This window comes from Zerene cesonia, chromosome 9 (assembly GCF_012273895.1).
Source record: "Zerene cesonia ecotype Mississippi chromosome 9, Zerene_cesonia_1.1, whole genome shotgun sequence".
Taxonomy (NCBI): domain Eukaryota; kingdom Metazoa; phylum Arthropoda; class Insecta; order Lepidoptera; family Pieridae; genus Zerene; species Zerene cesonia.
The window spans coordinates 3,368,966-3,388,508 of NC_052110.1; the positions used below are offsets into that span (position 1 = coordinate 3,368,966).

The 19,543-nt window shown below is 32.0% G+C and overlaps 3 protein-coding genes across 3 annotated transcripts in view; 1 reads left to right on the forward strand and 2 right to left on the reverse strand.

The window, feature by feature from the left end:
• The window catches only part of LOC119829090 (facilitated trehalose transporter Tret1-like), a 12,135-nt gene extending 2,703 nt beyond the window's left edge, over positions 1-9,432 (forward strand). The window contains exons 2-8 of the mRNA XM_038351469.1: positions 3,280-3,415; positions 3,673-3,901; positions 5,421-5,577; positions 6,716-6,927; positions 7,943-8,114; positions 8,392-8,678; positions 8,916-9,432. Coding sequence (XP_038207397.1) covers positions 3,280-3,415; positions 3,673-3,901; positions 5,421-5,577; positions 6,716-6,927; positions 7,943-8,114; positions 8,392-8,678; positions 8,916-9,195 — 1,473 coding nt within the window. The 3' untranslated portion in view covers positions 9,196-9,432. The remainder of the gene's footprint in view (positions 1-3,279; positions 3,416-3,672; positions 3,902-5,420; positions 5,578-6,715; positions 6,928-7,942; positions 8,115-8,391; positions 8,679-8,915) is intronic.
• A 189-nt stretch (positions 9,433-9,621) lies between these two features.
• On the reverse strand, positions 9,622-13,979 carry LOC119828890 (serine protease inhibitor 3/4-like). Its single transcript, XM_038351186.1, has 7 exons — positions 13,818-13,979; positions 13,255-13,607; positions 12,229-12,405; positions 11,328-11,541; positions 10,564-10,778; positions 10,170-10,352; positions 9,622-9,986 (listed from the first exon to the last, which is right to left on the reverse strand). The coding sequence occupies exons 1-7, from the start codon at positions 13,837-13,839 to the stop codon at positions 9,699-9,701; spliced, it is 1,452 nt and encodes a 483-aa protein (XP_038207114.1). The 5' UTR covers positions 13,840-13,979; the 3' UTR covers positions 9,622-9,698.
• Positions 13,980-14,719: 740 nt separating this feature from the next.
• On the reverse strand, positions 14,720-18,630 carry LOC119829151. The gene is made up of 7 exons (XM_038351553.1): positions 18,264-18,630; positions 17,985-18,062; positions 17,288-17,436; positions 16,697-16,930; positions 15,960-16,195; positions 15,080-15,291; positions 14,720-14,733 (listed from the first exon to the last, which is right to left on the reverse strand). The coding sequence occupies exons 1-7, from the start codon at positions 18,628-18,630 to the stop codon at positions 14,720-14,722; spliced, it is 1,290 nt and encodes a 429-aa protein (XP_038207481.1).
• Between the last annotated feature and the right edge of the window lie 913 nt (positions 18,631-19,543).

Here is a 19,543-nt window from a genome sequence, read left to right on the forward strand (position 1 = left end):
ACTTCATAGAAATAGATGTCCATGATACATTGATTGAATGAACTCCAATTGAATAAAATAATAATAAGACGGCGCCAAGTAAAATGTGCGTCTTCAAATTAGCGGCATTGTGTGTAATAAACAATGCAATTACAATACATGTAAATCTTCTTTAATTCTGTTATTGTTTTGTTGTATAAAACTGCTAATAGCTTACAATCTGCTAGTGCCTTATTATTTATTTCGCTTGTATATAAATTTCTTTCAAACATCGATAATATATTATACTTCACTGTACAACGTTAAATTACGCGATGACATATGTAAGGTACTTGAAGCATGCAAAGGTTTTTACTGTATAAATGAATTTTTAATTCAGCAATTTATAACGTACTGAATTGATTGCAAATTTTTATTGCTCTAAAACAAAACTTCAATAAAACTTAAAATTACTATCTAAACAAATGGTGGTCCTTATCGCTATATAGCGGATACTTCCAGACAACCAGACGTACGGAGAGAAATAAGATAGAGGAAAGGAGTAGGCCAGAGCATAAAAAAATACGAAATATTATGTCATGCGCTGAATAACTATACGAGATTTATTTTGGATAGAGTAATTATTACTGGAACGGATGAACAAGATAATAAGCTCTGGATACTAGTTCTATAGTTTAGCATGAAGGTAATAATTTGCTTCGTATTACATGAACGATCTCACTTAATACGAAACTAAATACTTACCTTTGTTACTTAAAAACTTAGACCTACTTAAATAATACAGATGTCTTTGTTTGCAAAAAAAATATATATATCCGCATTGTTTAGTACAATTGCCTATTATATGCCTATTTCGTATGGAGTATCGTGATGCGCTTGCGTGACTAATATAACGGACATTCAAATCGTTTAATATGTTTCTCTTAAACGTAATACAATAAGTTTCGTTACGCACTTATAGAATTAACATACCAAAAAAATATTCCTTTGGAAGCGAGTTCAACTAGCAGGCCTATACAGAAGTATACATAATATAAAATTGTTTATGAACGGTTTGCCAGCATTTTATATGCGGTCTTTCTTAAAAGCGATTTTCGATACAATAATACTTGAATTACGCATAGTGCATAAACTTACTATCCTACTTCCTACTATCCTTCCTACTAATATTATAAATGCGAAAGTTTGTAGAGATGTGTGTTTGTTACTCTTTCACGCAAAAACTACTCAGCCGATTGCAATGTAACTTAGTACGTAGACAGCTGAACAACTGGAATAACATATTGGCAACTTTTTATCTCGATATCCCTACGCGATACGGACTTACGTGGGTGAAACCGCGGGGCGCAGCTAGTATACTCATAAATTGACAATTTCCTACAATAATAAGGACTAAAATCCAAAATATTAGAAATATGTCTGCTATGATATCAACGTTGTATTCTGTTGAAACTAAAATGTACACAATTTCTCAAAATCTAAATATTGCCCACTATTTAATTTTTAGTTTTATAGCATTGAAATGCTTTATAAATGAGAAATTTTGAAAGAATAGAAAAAATTTGATCACGAGGCAGGATTCGAACCTGCGTTTCTTAGGCACATGAAACCGAAAGAGTAGAAGAAATTCGATTACTGTGGCAGGATCACGGGTGGCCGAGAGGCTAGGCGTTGCTACGGTTAGGCAAGAAACTATTATTTCAAAATTCAAAAACTATTCTTTCAAAATTTCTCATTTATTGCCCACTATTTCTACGCTTCTGTGGCTCGACTTATATTCAAAGAATGATTGCTATTGAATTCATATATAGGCTCAACATTATTTTTTCTTTTCTTTTTAATAATCGGATCATTCTGATTCTAGTAAAAACGGGTTATTTAAATAAATCTTAGAACAATAACATACTCTAATTACCAACATTTTCAACCAACTCTAAAAAAATAGGTTATCAATTCGATTGTATTTATTTTGTGCGTGTAACCTCATATCTTACTTCTGGATGAACCGATTTTTATGATTCTTTTTTTTTTATAACCTGATGCCTCCTAAATGGTCTAATATATTTACAGTCCTTCATCTACATGCAAATTTAAGTATAAATAAATTAATTTTTATTGCTATGTACCTTTCCTATTAAGCAGTACAGTCATCTTGTATGCCATAAAGCATACAAATGTACGATATACCTCTACAAAAATACTAGACACCTTCAGCACATTTTTTTGTTAATACAAGATAAACTGTTATCATCAAAGCGTCTGGTGTTAGTTAGGTTACATCTTGCATTCCATAAATAATCCTCTCCTTACATTTCTAATGATCTTTAATTGTCCCTCTTAGGGAACTAGTAAGGTTCAAGGATGTAGTCATTATTCAAACAGTTTTATCGTACAAAACATTTCTTATCCTAATGAATTATTTATCATAAATTTAACTTTCGAATATGTGAAGTAAGAACACTTAAAAAATAATTGGAGGGGCCATTAGGTCCATGATAAACAGAACCTGTAATCATTAACCCGTTCCTCGAACGTTGATCCTGACCAACTCAGTATTAATGTATCAATGTTCCAGTTCAAAAAAAAAGAACTTTGTGCATTTAAATTTTACAACAAACATATAAAGAAAAAATTTGATCACGAGGCGGGATTCGATCCCGCGTTATTTCCAAACGTAGCAACACCTAGCCTCTCGGCCACCCTTGTTCCCGCCATAGTAATCGAAATTCTCTTCTTTTCTATTCTTTCAAAATTTCTCATTTATAAAGCATTTCAATGCTATAAAACTAAAAACTAAATCCATATATAGTTAGAATGATTCTCTCCATATATCACTATAACAATGGTTCATGTATGTGAATGTTATATGTTAAACTTTAATCTACTAAATAATTTTTTCTCAACTTAAATTTAAATTGGAAAACCAAAAATATTTTAAGCCAATAATCAACTAATTAACGAAGGGCACAAATATTTTCTTTTTTCTATACAATTGTTCACTAATTTTGCATATAAGTAATATATTAAACAATGTTTATATATGAATTTTGGGATAGATTGAGGCCGTAAATAAAGTATGTATATATAGAACGCAACGTACGTATATTATCAAACCAATAAATAGATAGGTATTGTCATTTAAATTTATGCGACATTTTTTTAGATTTTATTAATCTACAAAAGTTATATGTAAACGAGTGAATGTTTTATATAAATACCCTTTCACACCACGCGGCCTAACGGAACTTTATGAATACGAATATGGGATAAACAATAATATTTGATTTTTAACTTTTTCAGGCAATAGCAACTATGTCTCCAAATCTCTTGCTATTGAACCTGGGTATGGCCATAAGCTTCGCTACAATTGCGTTGCCGGATCTTTTAAATGCTAAAGAAGGTCTCTCACTTGACGAAACACAGGCTTCGTGGTTCGGTAAGATTCGATCAGTTTACATAAATAACTCATTTTTTTAGTCCTTAAACCTTGAAATCCATTTTTTTTTACCACCGTTTTTTTGTACCATCATTTTTTTAAACCTTGAAATCATCCTTGTTCGATTACACTCTTTGATAGAACTTCCTAATAGTCCGTTTTAATTGGTTATAATATTATTTTCGGGTCATTTTATCAACATTTTATAAAAAATATAGGAATATACATAAATTGACTATATACAATTGCACTTTCAGGCAGTTTATCGTACCTAACTCAGCCTGCTGGAGCTCTTCTCTCCGGGCCGTTAGTTGATTTCTTTGGACGTAAAAAAGGAACGTTTCTAGTCAATTTACCACTATTATTTGCTTGGACTCTCATGTACTTCGCTTGGAACTTGCCATCTCTTTTCATAGCCAATGGACTGTTGGGATTTAGCACCGGCATTATGGAGGCGCCAATTAACTCATATGTCGGGGAAATAAGGTAATGCATACATACATTCGTACACGTGGAACTCAAGACCTTGATATTTCTTGCGAATTCTTAAAATTACAAATTGTTATCAATATTTAATTAATTTCTTCTATCGTTGCACCTTGCTGAACAATGAAAGTTGTTGTGTCGAGGTCTTTAAATGGATCCTGAAATGATAAAAATTTATATTAATTAACCAATTATCTTTATATAACCATCACATTTACCTTGAAGTACTTACTTGGACTAAATTTTTATGGTAATATTCATCCAATATTGATTTCATTGTCAGCATTTGGTACATACACAGCAATTGGTACAACGTAAAAACTTGATACAAATGTTTAAACTTGTCATTGTATCGCTCATGGCCACAACCATGATATTGTAAAGTACTTATTTCGAAAACGATGCACGCTGCTATCATAGACATCGATAGATAAACCTCATAGTTTTAGGTCAATGCTCCAAATGACCATTTTGATTTCTCAACAAAGAAATAAATCGGTTAACTAATCTATGAATAAAATACATCGATATTGTCAATGCTGTCAATATCGTCTTATTGTCAAAGGAACGCTTGAGATAGGATAACAGCAGATTGACCTTGACCGATCGATACTAGTTTTCACACACCGTTTTTATCAATTTTTTACTATTAGTACTAGTTAGTTCAATTAGTTTTTTACTGAACATAGAACTAAGAGGCCCTGGGTTCGATTCCCACTGGAGACAAACAAATATCTCAGTCTGGCTGGACACAGAAAGCTCATCACGTCCAGTTTATTTGTAAATAAAAACCGATTACTGAAATAGATCTTTAAACTTACGCAACTAATCTTAATGCGAGTTTCTTTTAATATTATTAAACATTCTACGGGGAAGTTTATATGTGTGTAAAATTTACAATTATACTCAGGGTCTCTAGTATGATAATAAAATATTTAGATTAGTTCAAAATATAAGGTAAAAAACATTATATATCATCATTACTTCCATCAGCCCATATTTGTTTCGGCTGTGGTTACACAGGCCTCATATGAGAGCTAACAGCGGGTTGATATGTCTGCTCACCTTTTTGAATCGATTTCTATTAAAGTCCGAGGTCCCTGTGTATAGAGTAATAAATTTAACCAGATTTTCAAAATAATGGTTCTTGAATCTCCATTGCAACCAGAAAAAAAAGCAGGAGTTTATATTCTTCTATATATATAAAATTCTCGTGTCACAGTTTTCGTTGCCATACTCCTCCGAAACGGCTTGACCGATTCCTCTGAAATTTGGTAAGCATATTGGGTAGGTCTGAGAATCGGCCAACATCTATTTTTTATCCCGATATTCCTACGGGATACGGACTTACGCGGGTGAAACCGCGGGGCGCAGCTAGTATGTTATAGAATGCAAATTAATGCGTTCTAACGTAGGCATTGAATCCAGTTTATTTATATTTTCAATGGAAAAAGAAAATAAATTATTTATAGATTATTTTATTATTAAATGTATAATAACAACGTGACGTCTTGTGCAGTGAGCCATCAGTGCGAGGTGCGTTTTGTTCCATCACTCTGCTATTTACATCCCTGGGTGTATTCGCTATGTACTTCCTCGGGACTGTGGTCACCTGGCGATACGCAGCCCTTATAAGTATAGGAATTCCTGTTAGTTCTATGCTCCTGGTACTTTTGGTGAGTATTGTTATTTTATTAATTCAAAAAATTATGTTTTAAAGTCAAACTTAGCAGAGTAAGATTTGTTTTGTTTTAATCTCCTTTTATTTTAATCAAGGTTGTATTTAGTTTATAAGTTTTTTTTTTTGTTTCAATGGGGCTGACATAAACCATAGTTTAAAAGCCCTCTAAATAAATGATTAAAAAAAAAAGTCAAACTGAAATTAATATCGGAGTTGTAATTCTATAACGTAAAATATTTAAATTCCCTAAACGAATTTACATAATTTTCCTAAAAAAAATCACACAACCTTTAAACCTGCTTACATATCTGAATGTTAAAATTTATGATATTTATTTAAAACCGAAAACACAACCTAATTCGTAATAAATAGTTAGTCACTAAAAACTCCCTTAACGTGAAATAAATACAACAATAATTATGTTATTACAAAATTACAGACCCTGTTAAGTAAAATAAAGAAGTTATCTAACAAACAGCCATTAACTACCATACATTGTTTATGTAATGAATATTATTCTTTCCAACGTATGTAATTGTGTCTGCCAAGCGTTTCAAATATACTGCTCTTCAACTTGCAACTTTGTAACTTCTAGTAAAAGATTTTTAACATTAAATGACTATTTTTTTTTTCTAACTAGCCGCTTGCACGGATAAACAGAAATATAGTCTATGTCAATCGTGAATCACTTTTTAATGTTGAAATATTATATTCGTTTTAATTTTGAAATAATCGTTGAGTTAGTCTTTTTCTTAAAAAATCCTGTCTTTATCGAATATTTATTTATTAAGTAGGTAGGATGGCAAGGAACTTTTCGGGAATCATGTAAATTAATAAAACCTATGGATTCAACGAGTCTATACCTCCATGTAGCAAATTATACAGAGTATTTTCGTCGACAATTTTCCGACTTATTAACTACGGCAATTTAATATTATCGTAGAGCAAACATTATCGCTGCAATCGACGTGGTAATTTATGGTCCCAAATGCATTAAGGAAGCTATATTCATGAATTGTATTTATGTTGTTTGCAGACTAACCTATCTCATGCAATTTTACGTTAAATTAATAGCTCCTCTTATTCACCCTTCAGTGACTTTTTTTCTCAATTATAATATATCATAATTTCAGGTGCCAGAAACGCCCGTATGGCTTCTAGTCCAAGGCAAGGAGAAGGAAGCTCTAAAAGCCCTCTGTTATCTCCGCGGTTGGACAAAACCACAGAACGTTCAAGAGGAATTCGACCAACTATCTGTTTACTCTAAGAACTTGAGGAAGTGCATCATTTGTGTCACAGAACAGGACAAGACTTGCCAACATGATACCATGAACCCGATTAAGAGGTAATATGAAACAATTTGCTGAATAGCTTTTGAATGCTTCTTATGTAAATAGACGACTCCAGTTATATTATTATTAAAAATAAAAATAAAAGAGAAAATTGAAAAATCCAAATTCAATTGTATTTAAAATCACAAACAACTAAATAAAATAGCTACTATATTTAATTTACATAATTCGAGGATTCAGAGGATATAATATAGATTATAGATCCGAACTAATTAGTTTGATTCAGCGCGGTAATTTTTTACTAAATTATTATAATTACAAATGAACATTGTTAATTTTTATGTTTACAATTTATAACAACAGATATCCTAAGTCTTGTTACGTCCGCAATAGTTTATTTCAATACAACACAGTATCGTTTGTTTGAATATTTTATCTCACTTGTATTTTCCAATCTAGCACTTGTCACGACCGATTTGTCGTATTAAACGTGTATAAAATATATTTACATTACTCATAAAACATTAGTAGTAATATCAATACAAAGAAACCTGAGAATATTAACAGTGATGGTGCATTTACACATTCATCTCGTCTCTCGGCTATTCATAAAAAATATGTGACACGCTGTTCAGTACCACTGTTTGTGAGTAGTAGAGTACATTGACACTAATTTCGTGTCCTTCCGAAAAATCGCTCTCAACGCAAATACGCGAATGTCAAGGGAAAAGCAGCTGAACTGTTTACATATGTGTGTTACATACAGACGAATGTGTAAACATACCACCATATATACCATACAGAAATAATATAATAAGTAATCTAAGAAGCCATTTTAATTATCACATTATATTTTAAATGTATTGCTTAAAGTTAACGACTCTCAAAAGACAATGCAATTTAACGTTTTCATTATAAAAGTCTAATATCACAATAACTTATGGAATTTTCGAATTTAACCGATATAGTTAAAGACTAGTTGCAATATGAATTTAATTTTTAAGACGCCCATAACTTAAGTGTACACTGAACTGAAAAAATATAAACTGAAATTACTTTTATTTTTAGGACCTTCCTAAAGTTCAGATATGTGATGTTTTGTAAGGAAACATTGAGGCCGCTCCAGTTGATAGTATTATACTTTATGTTTTACGTCATGAGTGGTTTGACACCAGTTAAACCGAACATGGTGAACGTATGTGGTGCATTTGGCATGCCTAACGATGGAAAACAAATTGTGGTAAGTATTGGTATACTCAAACGACGCTTTTCTATGATTAATCAACTATACTTGAAAATGAATTGTTATCTATATCATATTTAAATTTTTTGTGAAACCTTCAATTCACTTTATGTGATAAGAAGTTTACACTACTTATCAATATTATTACCAGACTGCACATGGATGTAAAAAGTTGTATTAAATAAAAATCTCCTCTTTCCAAATCTTACTGTTACATAATTTGTACATTTCTATAATTAATTCAATGATTTCCTATGTACCTACGTATTTCCAGATGATCGTGGGAGCAATCACTTGCATAAGTAGCTTATGCCTCGTAGCAGCCATCAAACTATTGGGCAAACGAAAACCAGCACTAATATCCATGTTAAGTACTGCTGTAGCCTGTATAGGTCTCAGCGTGTACGCTAAGATCAACTTAGACGAGAAAGTATTTTCCTATGACGTGACGACATTCCCTAAAGAGACTAGTTACACGCCGTTGATACTTTTCTACTTGTTGGCTTTTTTCACGGGCCCGGGAATTACTTGGGTGTTGCTGGGAGAAGTTTTTCCATTCAGGTAATTGTTACTATTGCTACCTGTAATTTACTCTTGATTATATGCATCATATAATAAATATGAAAATGGAAATAAAATAATCTAATATCCTGAATACTAAATCATATCTACTTAGTTGTTGGCTAAAACATAGCTGTGGACAAACAGGAATTTGTCGATGGAATTGTTTCTACCAATAATCCGCTTTTAAAACATTGTTTTAATACATTTTTTGACTTTTTACAATTTTTTCGACAGGAGTCGCGCATCAGCTCAAGGTGTCGCCGCAGCTAGTAATTACGTATTCATGTTCTTGGGGTCCAAAACATTTATAAATCTTGAAATGGGTGTAAGCTTGTGGGGAGCATTCGCTACATATGCTGCCTTCGGTTTTGTGGGCACCATTTATCTTTACTTCTTTCTACCTGAGACCGAAGGAAAATCTTTGCAAGAAATCGAAACGTTTTATAGTGGAGAACTCAGAATATTCCCAGATGACCCATTCTTTAATTTCTTTAAAAGGCTGAGGAGAAGATGAAGAGAACCTTAATTTATAAATAATTTATTCAAATAGAGCCATATGTGTTGATATAATGAATATGTTTATTTATTTATCCATACTTGATTGAATTGTACGACAATTAAAAAATACTGGAGGCTTAAAAGGCCACAAACTACCATTCCTATTCTATCTGATGATTCTCGGCTCTAGTTATTTTAGATAAACAAACATTCAGATTCATTGATGGTATGTATTTATGTAAATTTATGCATATCACTGTCTTGTAGTAATCAAAAAAAATAATAAAGTAGATAGCCGATGCTGGTTTTATTCAGAATTTAAAACTAAAAAAAAATAAACGAAAAGATACTTTTAATAATCAAACAAGGGATTATACAAGGTATTATACTTATAATATTTAAATAAAAATTTAATATGCGATTTAAATGAAGAAATCGACAATCCATCCAATTTACTTTATTTTCACAAAATGTAATATAATATGATCTCCGCATAATTATAAGAAAGGATCAAGAACTTTACTTCAAAATTGATGGATCGTCAATGCGAGCCATAAACAATGGAATAGCGAATTGCGTATCCCATAGTATGGCTACGAAAGGTCTATTAGCTCTGAATGTCGGTAGAGGATCCTCAAATGACAGAGCAACCGCCGCAAAGGCAGACGCCGCAGCCGCAGTAGCTCCCTGCTCATCAATACTTAGATATCCAGAGTGAAGAGCATCAGATATTTGTGGCGGATACGTACGATATATCCCAATTCCAGCTAATTCGGATTGTGAATCGAAAATGTTTTTAACGCCCATCTGAAATGTAAAGTCAAGGACGTTTTTTATATGATCTTCCAATCGAAAAGGCACGAATAACCTTTCAGTTGATTTTATCTTCATTATAACTGTACAATATTTCATTACAATTAACTTCACCTTCTGAAAAAAGCATAGCATGAAGTAGTCAACAAAAATTTGCTAATACAGACAATTAAGCACCTGTTTTAAAACCGGTTGAAGGTTTGTATCAGACTTCATAGTAAACTTGGGGATTTCAATTTGCATGTCAACTGGGCTCATTTTGTGATAATTAATTACGTCGTCATCAGTGAGTTTATCTATCAACGATTCTGTACTAGAACCCTCGTTTGGAAGGATGAGGATTAGTGAATATTGGTAACGCTGAAAAAGAAAATATTATTAACAAATTAACAAGTTCTGCTGTTCTAATGCATAGTTGTAGGTACGAATATAAATAACCTATAAAGTATTTTTGGCAAACGTAAATATGTAAACGGACTTGAATTAATTAACAGAAATTGAAATAATCCGATTTTGTTACAAATATTGCAGACTCTAAACTTTAACGCCTTGACAAAATAACAAAACTTACCTCAAATGGCAGTATGCAGACAATGGAATTTGTTTTCGCATCTTCACCGAACTTGAACGAGGTTTGTAAACGCATAAACGGTACAATCACAGACTGCCCATTGCTGAGATGAAATTCTCGTGGCATAGTAGCTTCAGGTTTAAATTTTGTTTCCCAAAGTCCTTTGAAATACACCACATTTACAAGAACCAACTGTGTGTTTGGATTGAAAATTTCTGAAATTTGAAAGGAGTAATATAATTTTCTATATCAGTTCGATTGAAAATATGTTTAACGTAAAAATTGGACAGTAACAATTGGAATCGCCTTCAATAAAATTGCTTATTTAAATTTTAATGCTGTTTTACGTATTTTAATATAGGTATGTGGTATCTTATATCTTTAAACGAGCAATTCTTGTATATATATATATATATATATATATATATATATATAATTGGAATCTCGGAATCGGCTCCAACGATTTTCATGAAATTTAGTATATAGGGGGTTTCGGAGGCGATAAATCGATCTAGCTAGGATTTTTTTTTAGAAAATGTCATATTCGGATTTTATTCGTGTTTTTTTTCCTGACATCTATTGGTGAATAATAATACTATTTTGCTTAGTAGATAGCTGGACAACTGAAATAACACATAGGCACTTTTTATACTGATATTCCTTCGGGATACGGACTTACGCGGTTTCAACCGCGGGTCACAGCTAGTATTAATTAGTATGTTGTTTGATTACGTGTTCTGTTTAGTAAGGAAACGAGAACAAACCTGGTGGTAACATGTCTGTAATTCTGTTCTTGGTATTATCAGCGACCCATTTATTAATTTTCTTTGCAGCTTCTTCGGAACTTGCAAAATTCATTGGGGTCACTTCACTGCCAAAGTTACGTATTGCAGTAGTCTTAAACGCTGGATTCAGATCAAAAGAATCAGCTACTACCACATTATTGGCTACTGTCAAAATGTTCCGTGAATTACGTTTCTGTAATAATAAATATAAGTTCAGAAATATCAACGAATAATGTTTATATTGTGCTATTTGTTAAATTATGTAGTGAGAAATTTTGAAAGAATAGAAAAAATTTGATCACGAGGCAGGATTCGAATCCGACACCCGTGATCCACCCGGGATCCACCCGGGATCACGGGTGGCCGAGAGGCTAGGCGTTGCTACGGTTAGGCAAGATACGCAGGTTCGAATCCTGCCTCGTGATCAAATTTTTTCTATTCTTTCAAAATTTCTCATTTATAAAGCATTTCAATGCTATAAAACTAAAAATTAAATTATGTAGTGTTAAAAAACTGTAATAATTTTATAGAAATATACAGGCATCGTAGCAAGTATCGACAACGTGAATATAGCCTGCATAATTTACTTCTAATCGATGAAGCTATTAAAATATCGTAAGAAACTTGAACTAATTTTAACCAAACTCGTAATAATATTGTCATTATTTATAAAAAAATTTATTATTTATTATTTATAAATAACAAATTCTATTAAGTTCATCATCATCATCACAGGCCATATATGTTCCCAATGCTGGAACACAGGCCTCCTATGAGGGTTCTATTAAGTTTGTTATTGGATATTCCTATTTCCGACGGATATATTATGATAACGTATTTACTATAGAAATAAATAAATAAGCACTATTTGTCTACTCACTCTCATATCTATTGTAAGTCTTCTGTATATTGGAGCTGTTATTTCAGGGGCCATATGCAAAGAGTTGGTTATTTGTTCCTGTGCAGCACCACTCGTGCCTTGCTGCAACAGGGCTAACAGAGTCGCTATTGATGTTGGTGACATCATTATATTCCCTGGTTGCAACTGCATTGCGCTCTATAATAAAAAAATAAACACAGTAGATAAGTGTGGTTTTTGTCTATTTCAATTTATTGATAATTTCCATCATCATCATCTTCGCTGTAAAATATGATTATAAAAAAAAAACCTTGCGTGGTTCTTAGTTCCTAGCGATTTTAACTAACCAACTGTTAATTAATTGAGATTAATCACCATTCTCTATTAATATTAAAAGTCATTTCGTATTCTTTCCTTTTTAAATCGTATCTAACCTATTTCCAAATCAAATAGATGTCTATTTAAAGCTCAAAGCGATAAATCTTATACCTTTAAACGAGTTCTCAATCTTGTATATATATCTATATATATATAATTATATAATATATATATAATTGGAATCTCGGAATCGGCTCCAACGATTTTCATGAAATTTAGTATACAGGGGGTTTCGGGGGCGATAAATCGATCTAGCTAGGAATTTTTTTTAGAAAATGTCATATTCGTGTTTTTTTTTCCTGACATCTATTGGTGAATAATAATACTATTTTGCTTCGTAGATAGCTGGACAACTGAAATAATGTCATATTCGTGTTTTATTCGTGTTTTTTTTCCTGACATCTATTGGTGAATAATAATACTATTTTGCTTCGTAGATAGCTGGACAACTGAAATAACACATAGGCACTTTTTATACCGATATTCCTACGGGATACGGTTACGCAGCACGCTTACGCGGTTTCAACCGCGGGTCACAGCTAGTACGATATAATGGAAGATATAAAAGTTTAGATGACTTCATATTCAAGTGTGTTGTGTCTAAGACAAAAATATAAACGCTAATTAATTAAAAGTTGAAAACCTGAACTCATTTGGTATTACACTTACTCTTAACAATTTAATTCCTAAATCAGTAACACCATGGCTGACATTATTCAACAATTCTTGCTGTGGTGCTACATTCTGCAAAACACTTGGCTTGGAAACTTGTGACTGCAGTTCCATAAAAGCGACCTCGCCATTCCTGCTCCCCAAAGAAGGGACAGAATCCTGGTCTAATGCACTAAATCTGTTAATGAGATTTTCATACGGGTAGACTCCATTTCCTTGTGCATATTGATTCAATCTATAATTCTGATCAGGATAAGAGATCTGTGGATCTATATTCTCTTGGGTAAATCCATTATGATGTTGATTATTTGTTTGACTTTTGACATCGGCAAAGATGATAATCTGGAAAACTGCCGAGACATTAAATAAATAAATAAATAAAAAGTCGTTCGCCTCACACATTTTCACATTACATACATTAAAAAATAATTGAAATAAAGAATGTTTGCAGATTTATCTATTCATCTTCATCATTTTAAAAACAGGAAGTCGATAAACGATGTTGAAGAATTTTTCCCTAATCAAATGGTATAATTATTACAAGTTATTCAGATACATACGCAGTAAGAGGAACATTTTCATCTGGCTTGAAGCACAACACTTTATATACTTTCACTGATATTTAATATACTATAATGTGTTGTCATTTCTTTTAAATGTTTATGACTAGATATAAGAAAACAAAACAAAAGACAACGTTGAGTTCTGTCGCGAGAATGACCGTGTTCAAGATTACATTAATAGTCATTCATTTAGTATTACAAATGAAACCAATAGAATAAGACTTTATCTCATTGGTTTAAAGTCGCATTTGCCTTTGGATTACTTTTAACATATTACACTTTGTGTGTGTTGAGACATTGGCTACTTCGCTTGTGGTTTTCCCATTATAACAGGTTATATTTTCTTGATGTTGATTGAAATATTTTTTTTTGTTTTGATATTATGACGATCTTCAGTATTCAAATTTTATTAATAGTTTTAAAGAGCTTATGATACTTCGTGATCATCTACATCCAAATAAGTAAAGTTTCTAACTTGTTTGTATGTTTGTTGGTAATAATATATTCACAACGTCAAACATACACGAATAAATTTTTTTTAAAATATTGATTGATTGATTGATGATAAAGAAAATATTGATCCGACCATGAAAATTCTTCGACGAAGAGAAAGTAACGCTATTCCTGAGTTACATGAGCTATATTTTATTACTAATCACCAAAAAATTTGTGAATAACCACGGCGTATGTAAAGAAAAAATCGCGTCAAATATGATGACATGCGTTATAATAGTTGAATCCGAAAAATACTTCGAACGGATCGGCTATTTCAATATTTCAATATTTCAATCAATTTCTTAAGAAAATAATAAATATAGTCTAAAAAAATGAAAGAAACGCCTGATTCTAATGAACGAAATTGTCTCACGCACTCTAATACAAAGTATAAGGAAGTTATTTCATCCTGGTGATCCTAATCAGGATAATAAAGATCAAATTGTGAGATTATTGTATAATCACCGATCCTTGATAAGTTACAAAGTTTGAATCAAATCTATCCATAGTCGGTTACATACAAACATACAGGTGGAACTAATGAAAGTGCGTTAATGTTTTGTTTATTTTGTTTATTTTAATAAAAATCTATTACAAATTATTAGCACGACATTAACTCATAACCGTTTAAGACATAATTTAACGAAAAACACTATAAAATGTACAAATCACTTATTTAATTAATTAAATAACCCACTTGAAATTAAATTAAAACTATTTCATTAAAATTCTATTTCGATATCAAAATTCAAAAATTTTATTACTTTTCGGAACGTAGTCTATTTTGCTCCTTTTATCAACCATGGATAAATATTTTGCTTCCAAAAGTATTTTAACTGGTACGTTTTGTGGACTACTATTATAAAGTTCTAGAGGTGCTTTATATTCAAACAAAGGTGATGACAGCATGAGGACAGCTTTCCTTTGAATTGCGCAGACGTTATACAAATTTGACTTCTTTTCAATATCTTCAAACCTGGAAGTTTTTTTCATTATAATAGAACCTTTTGTTTATTTTGACGAGAATGGTTCATGTAAAATGTCTCGAGATGCCTAAGAAGTGCATAACTTGTGCATTCTTATTTTTAGAAGTGCATAACACAACTATTTATACTATACTAGCTTTTCGTCCGCGGCTTCGCCCTCGTAGAATTCGCTTATATCGCGCGACATGGTAGAAAATACTCCTTAGTATTTTCTTCGCATTAAAAAGTATGTTGTGTATGTTCCCACGTTTAGCTCCATTATCATACAAAGTTTCATCAAAATTGGTTTGACAATAACGAACTTTCATACAAACTTTCATCTCCTCTTTCAACCCTTTCTATCCTTTTTTCGCGATGAGAAGTAGCCTATGTCCAAGTTCAGTTCTATCTTCATACCAAATTTCATTAAAATCGGTTCAGTGGTTTAGGTGTGAAAGCTTAACAGACAGACAGAGTTACTTTCGCATTTATAATATTAGTAGGGATTATGTATTAGCATTTTATCAATTTTCAGCAATATCATGGATTTTGAAAATTGAAAAGAAATTCATTTACCTCTTATTACTTTTTAGAGAGGCCAAATCCTCTTTTAATTAAAAAATATCGCTACTGGCATATGTCCACACAACCTCAGTTCTATCCATAGAAATATACTTACACTGGACACATTTCAAGTTTTTCCAGCAAATCGTGTTTTCTCAGCAAAATCAGGGCGTTTCGTACTGCAGCAGCGCCTATCACGGAGGGGTATTCATCTAACAACCCCATATCCAGTATCATTCCACACATACAGATGAATGTTGCTGCCAGTTCGATGTCGGGATCATTATCATTGCACCATAGTGACAGATACGTTACAAATTCTTGCGGTAGCACTGGTTGTGGAGGCATCTTCTATAAAATATATTGTATATTTCATAAACGTACTTCTCTGTATGGGACACTCTTTTCCAGAGAAAATAAGAACCTTTTATAGTTCTTCAAAATTGAGGCAATAATAATGCATCCAAAAAATTTATGTAATTTACTTCATTGCTTTGTTTTTATTTAACTCGATTTTTGTAAGTACTAGACGCTCCTCCCGGCTCCACCCGAATATCAAGATTCCTGTTTTATCCCAAGGGAGCATTTAATCGGGATAAAAAGTATCCTATAACCCAAGTCAGCTCATACGTTGTCTATATATCAAATTTCATCAAATCCGTTCAGCAGTTACAAAGTGATTCACGGACAAGCATCCAAATAAACAAACTTTCACATTTATAATATTAGTGTAATAGTGTAATTGATTCGTTGGTGATATTTATTTAAAATGTGTTCATTTGTAAGAAAACTACAGAAAATAATATAACATATAAGAACAAGTATAAATTTAAATGGTATTAAAATACATACCAAATTTTTAAGAATTAGTGCTTCAGCTTTCAGTAGATATTGCGTAGTAAATGCATGATTCGAACATTTCACCAATTTATGTGCCGTTGTTACTGGTCCATGTATTTTTTGGGCTATCCAAAAACATGCAGTTGCAAATAGTTGTAATTTTTCTATAGGCACTGGACCAACTGCTAATACAGAATCCAAATACCAAGTTGCAGTTTGGATTGTCGCCGGATTACCACCAGCACCCTAGATATTAAAAAAAAAGCATTTAGGACAGAAACATTTGGACAAATGGACAAATGAAAACCGTACCTTTAATTCCTTAATTATACAAATCTATAAAATTCAACGCATTTAATACAAATTAAAATGACTGAATATGGGCTGATACAGCTAAGCATGATCAATTCATATTGTTTTCCTTCTTTCCTGTTTTTCTACGTACCAAAAACCATTAAGGTTTTATACTCTGCCAGGGACACTGAGATAATGAGAGTTCTTTTACGTTAAGAGAAATGCAGATACAAAATGAAATTATATTATGTAAATTATTTTTGCATTCTTAAATATTTATATTATAAGAACAAATTCTATTCTACTTACGTTGACTTTTAACAACCAGTTCAATATACACGCTCTAGTAGCATTTGGAGTTGTCAAGTGTTTAGGCCACTTATGTTCTTTGATAATCAGGTAAGTAAATATCTCAGACTCATATTCTCGTGGTAAAGAATCTGTATATGAGCTTGTTGCTGAAAATAATGCTACATATACATAAACATACACAAAGATCAGAGAAACCTTAATTAAAACGATAAGTGAGATGTATCAGAGACATTCAGGGCATTTTTTATTATGCCAGAAAATGGGAATCACAAATTTTTGGTTAGATTTTTTTTATGTGATGGATCAGGCAAGCGAGCAGACGGGTCACCTGATGTAACAATAGATTAGGTTAGGTTTGTTTAAATTTTGAACTATAAAGAAATAGTTGAGTCGGATCGACTCCGTATGGCCGATCGAAAAAAATACTATATTCTCAAATTGGCATAATACAAAATGCCTAGCATTTGTAAACTGACGATGCCGTTTTTAAACGGCGCAAATATACAATTTGCCTGCTACATTAACACCACTTATTATAAGTCAAGAACAAAAAAAGGGCTTTAAAGATTTTTTGTTTATTGGATGTGTCTCCTCATGAATTAGGATAGGACTTTTAAAAGCTTGAAAAAGGTAAAAAAAAGTATCTGTATTGTAAGCTCATACCTATATAATTAATATTGTTTGCACTACTTACAAAGATCAGGTGATTTCACAATATCGCTTGAAGATTCATTGAACTTTAAACGTCTCTTATATTTCGCTTCATCTTCTCCTGTAATTATAGTTGTGGAAGATTGTTGACCTTGTAATTCCCTGCTGTGAGGTCGTTTTAGACTTTTCTTTATGTTTTTTGTATGACTCGTCTCAAAAGGACTGGACCTAACTGCAGGCGTAACTGTCTTTTTTAAATCTCTTATTCCTAAGCAATTCCTTGAGCCGTTATTATTAAAATAATTAATATTTTCACTACTACTTGCAATCTCCTCGACTTCATCATCGCTTATATAAATTACACTACTATTTCCTTCATCTTTAAAAACTTTATAATCCCAATCTAAATTATCTTGATTAGAGCGTACTGTGACATGTCGTGAATTCGGCGTTAAACTTCTTGATTTCCTCAATTTATATTTCTTTTGCACAACATTCTTAACATCTCTCCTGAAATCCTGACTTGGTACATTTGATGCTTGTGCCAGTAGAGTCTTTAATGGACGCCTTTCATTTTCCGAATTTTGCTTCTTTAGTATTTTTTTAGAAATTCCAGGCAATGGATCCACAGGTAATGGGATTTTCGATTTGACTATGAAGCTTTTATTGTTTTCTTTGTTAAATGCCATTTCAATAACTTATTTACTAAAATAAAAATACACAACCGACTCCGTCCAGCGCAGCCGTTACATTGTTTAAAGAAACGTCTCATTTCATTTTAATTCATTTCAATCTACCCTCATTTATTTGCAATAAAAATGTTTTGTAACAGTTAGGTAAATTGTTCGGAAGTTGATTAAAAATAATCATTACATATCATATTTATTCAATATAATAAATTTGTTATAGTACCTACTGCATTCTTCATTCCGTAGCATGTCTCCGACGCTGGCGCAAACTGGTAAGTTTTAACTGTTATCTTACAAATAAAACTGGATATTTATCATCGACTTCAAAAAAGTAGGATTTCTTTGTTAAATCAGAACTTTTGACTGGAAGAACCGATTTTGATAATTCTTTTTTATTTTAAAGCTAGTGAGTGCCTTTTGTGTGGTCAAATTTGAATTTGGTCTAGTTCTGACCATTTGAAGTCAGATACGATTGTCTTTAGAGTTGTTATTTTTTTCTTATGAAATATTATAAATAATGCAGATATCCATATACTTGACTTAATGTCTTGTGGCCCCTATATGGGGCAGAGGGCGTCCACAGTGCGCCGCCATCGTCTTCGATCTTGGGCTACGATCTTAAGTTCCGGCCATGTCAACCCAATTACACAATATAGATCCATATAAAAAGGTTTTAAATCGTTATACCAAAGAACCCAATTTGAGAGATTTGACAAAATTTCAATGAGACCACATGATAAGTAAAAGCTTTTAAATATAAAAAGAATCAATATCACCTGGTAACTAACACCTAATTTTTGAGGTAACAAACTCGAACAAATAAAAACAAAATGAGAACCTCATCCTTTTTTGAAGTCGGTTGAAAAGTTGTCTTTAAGAGTGGAATAAGTGCAATATAATATTATTTTGTTTT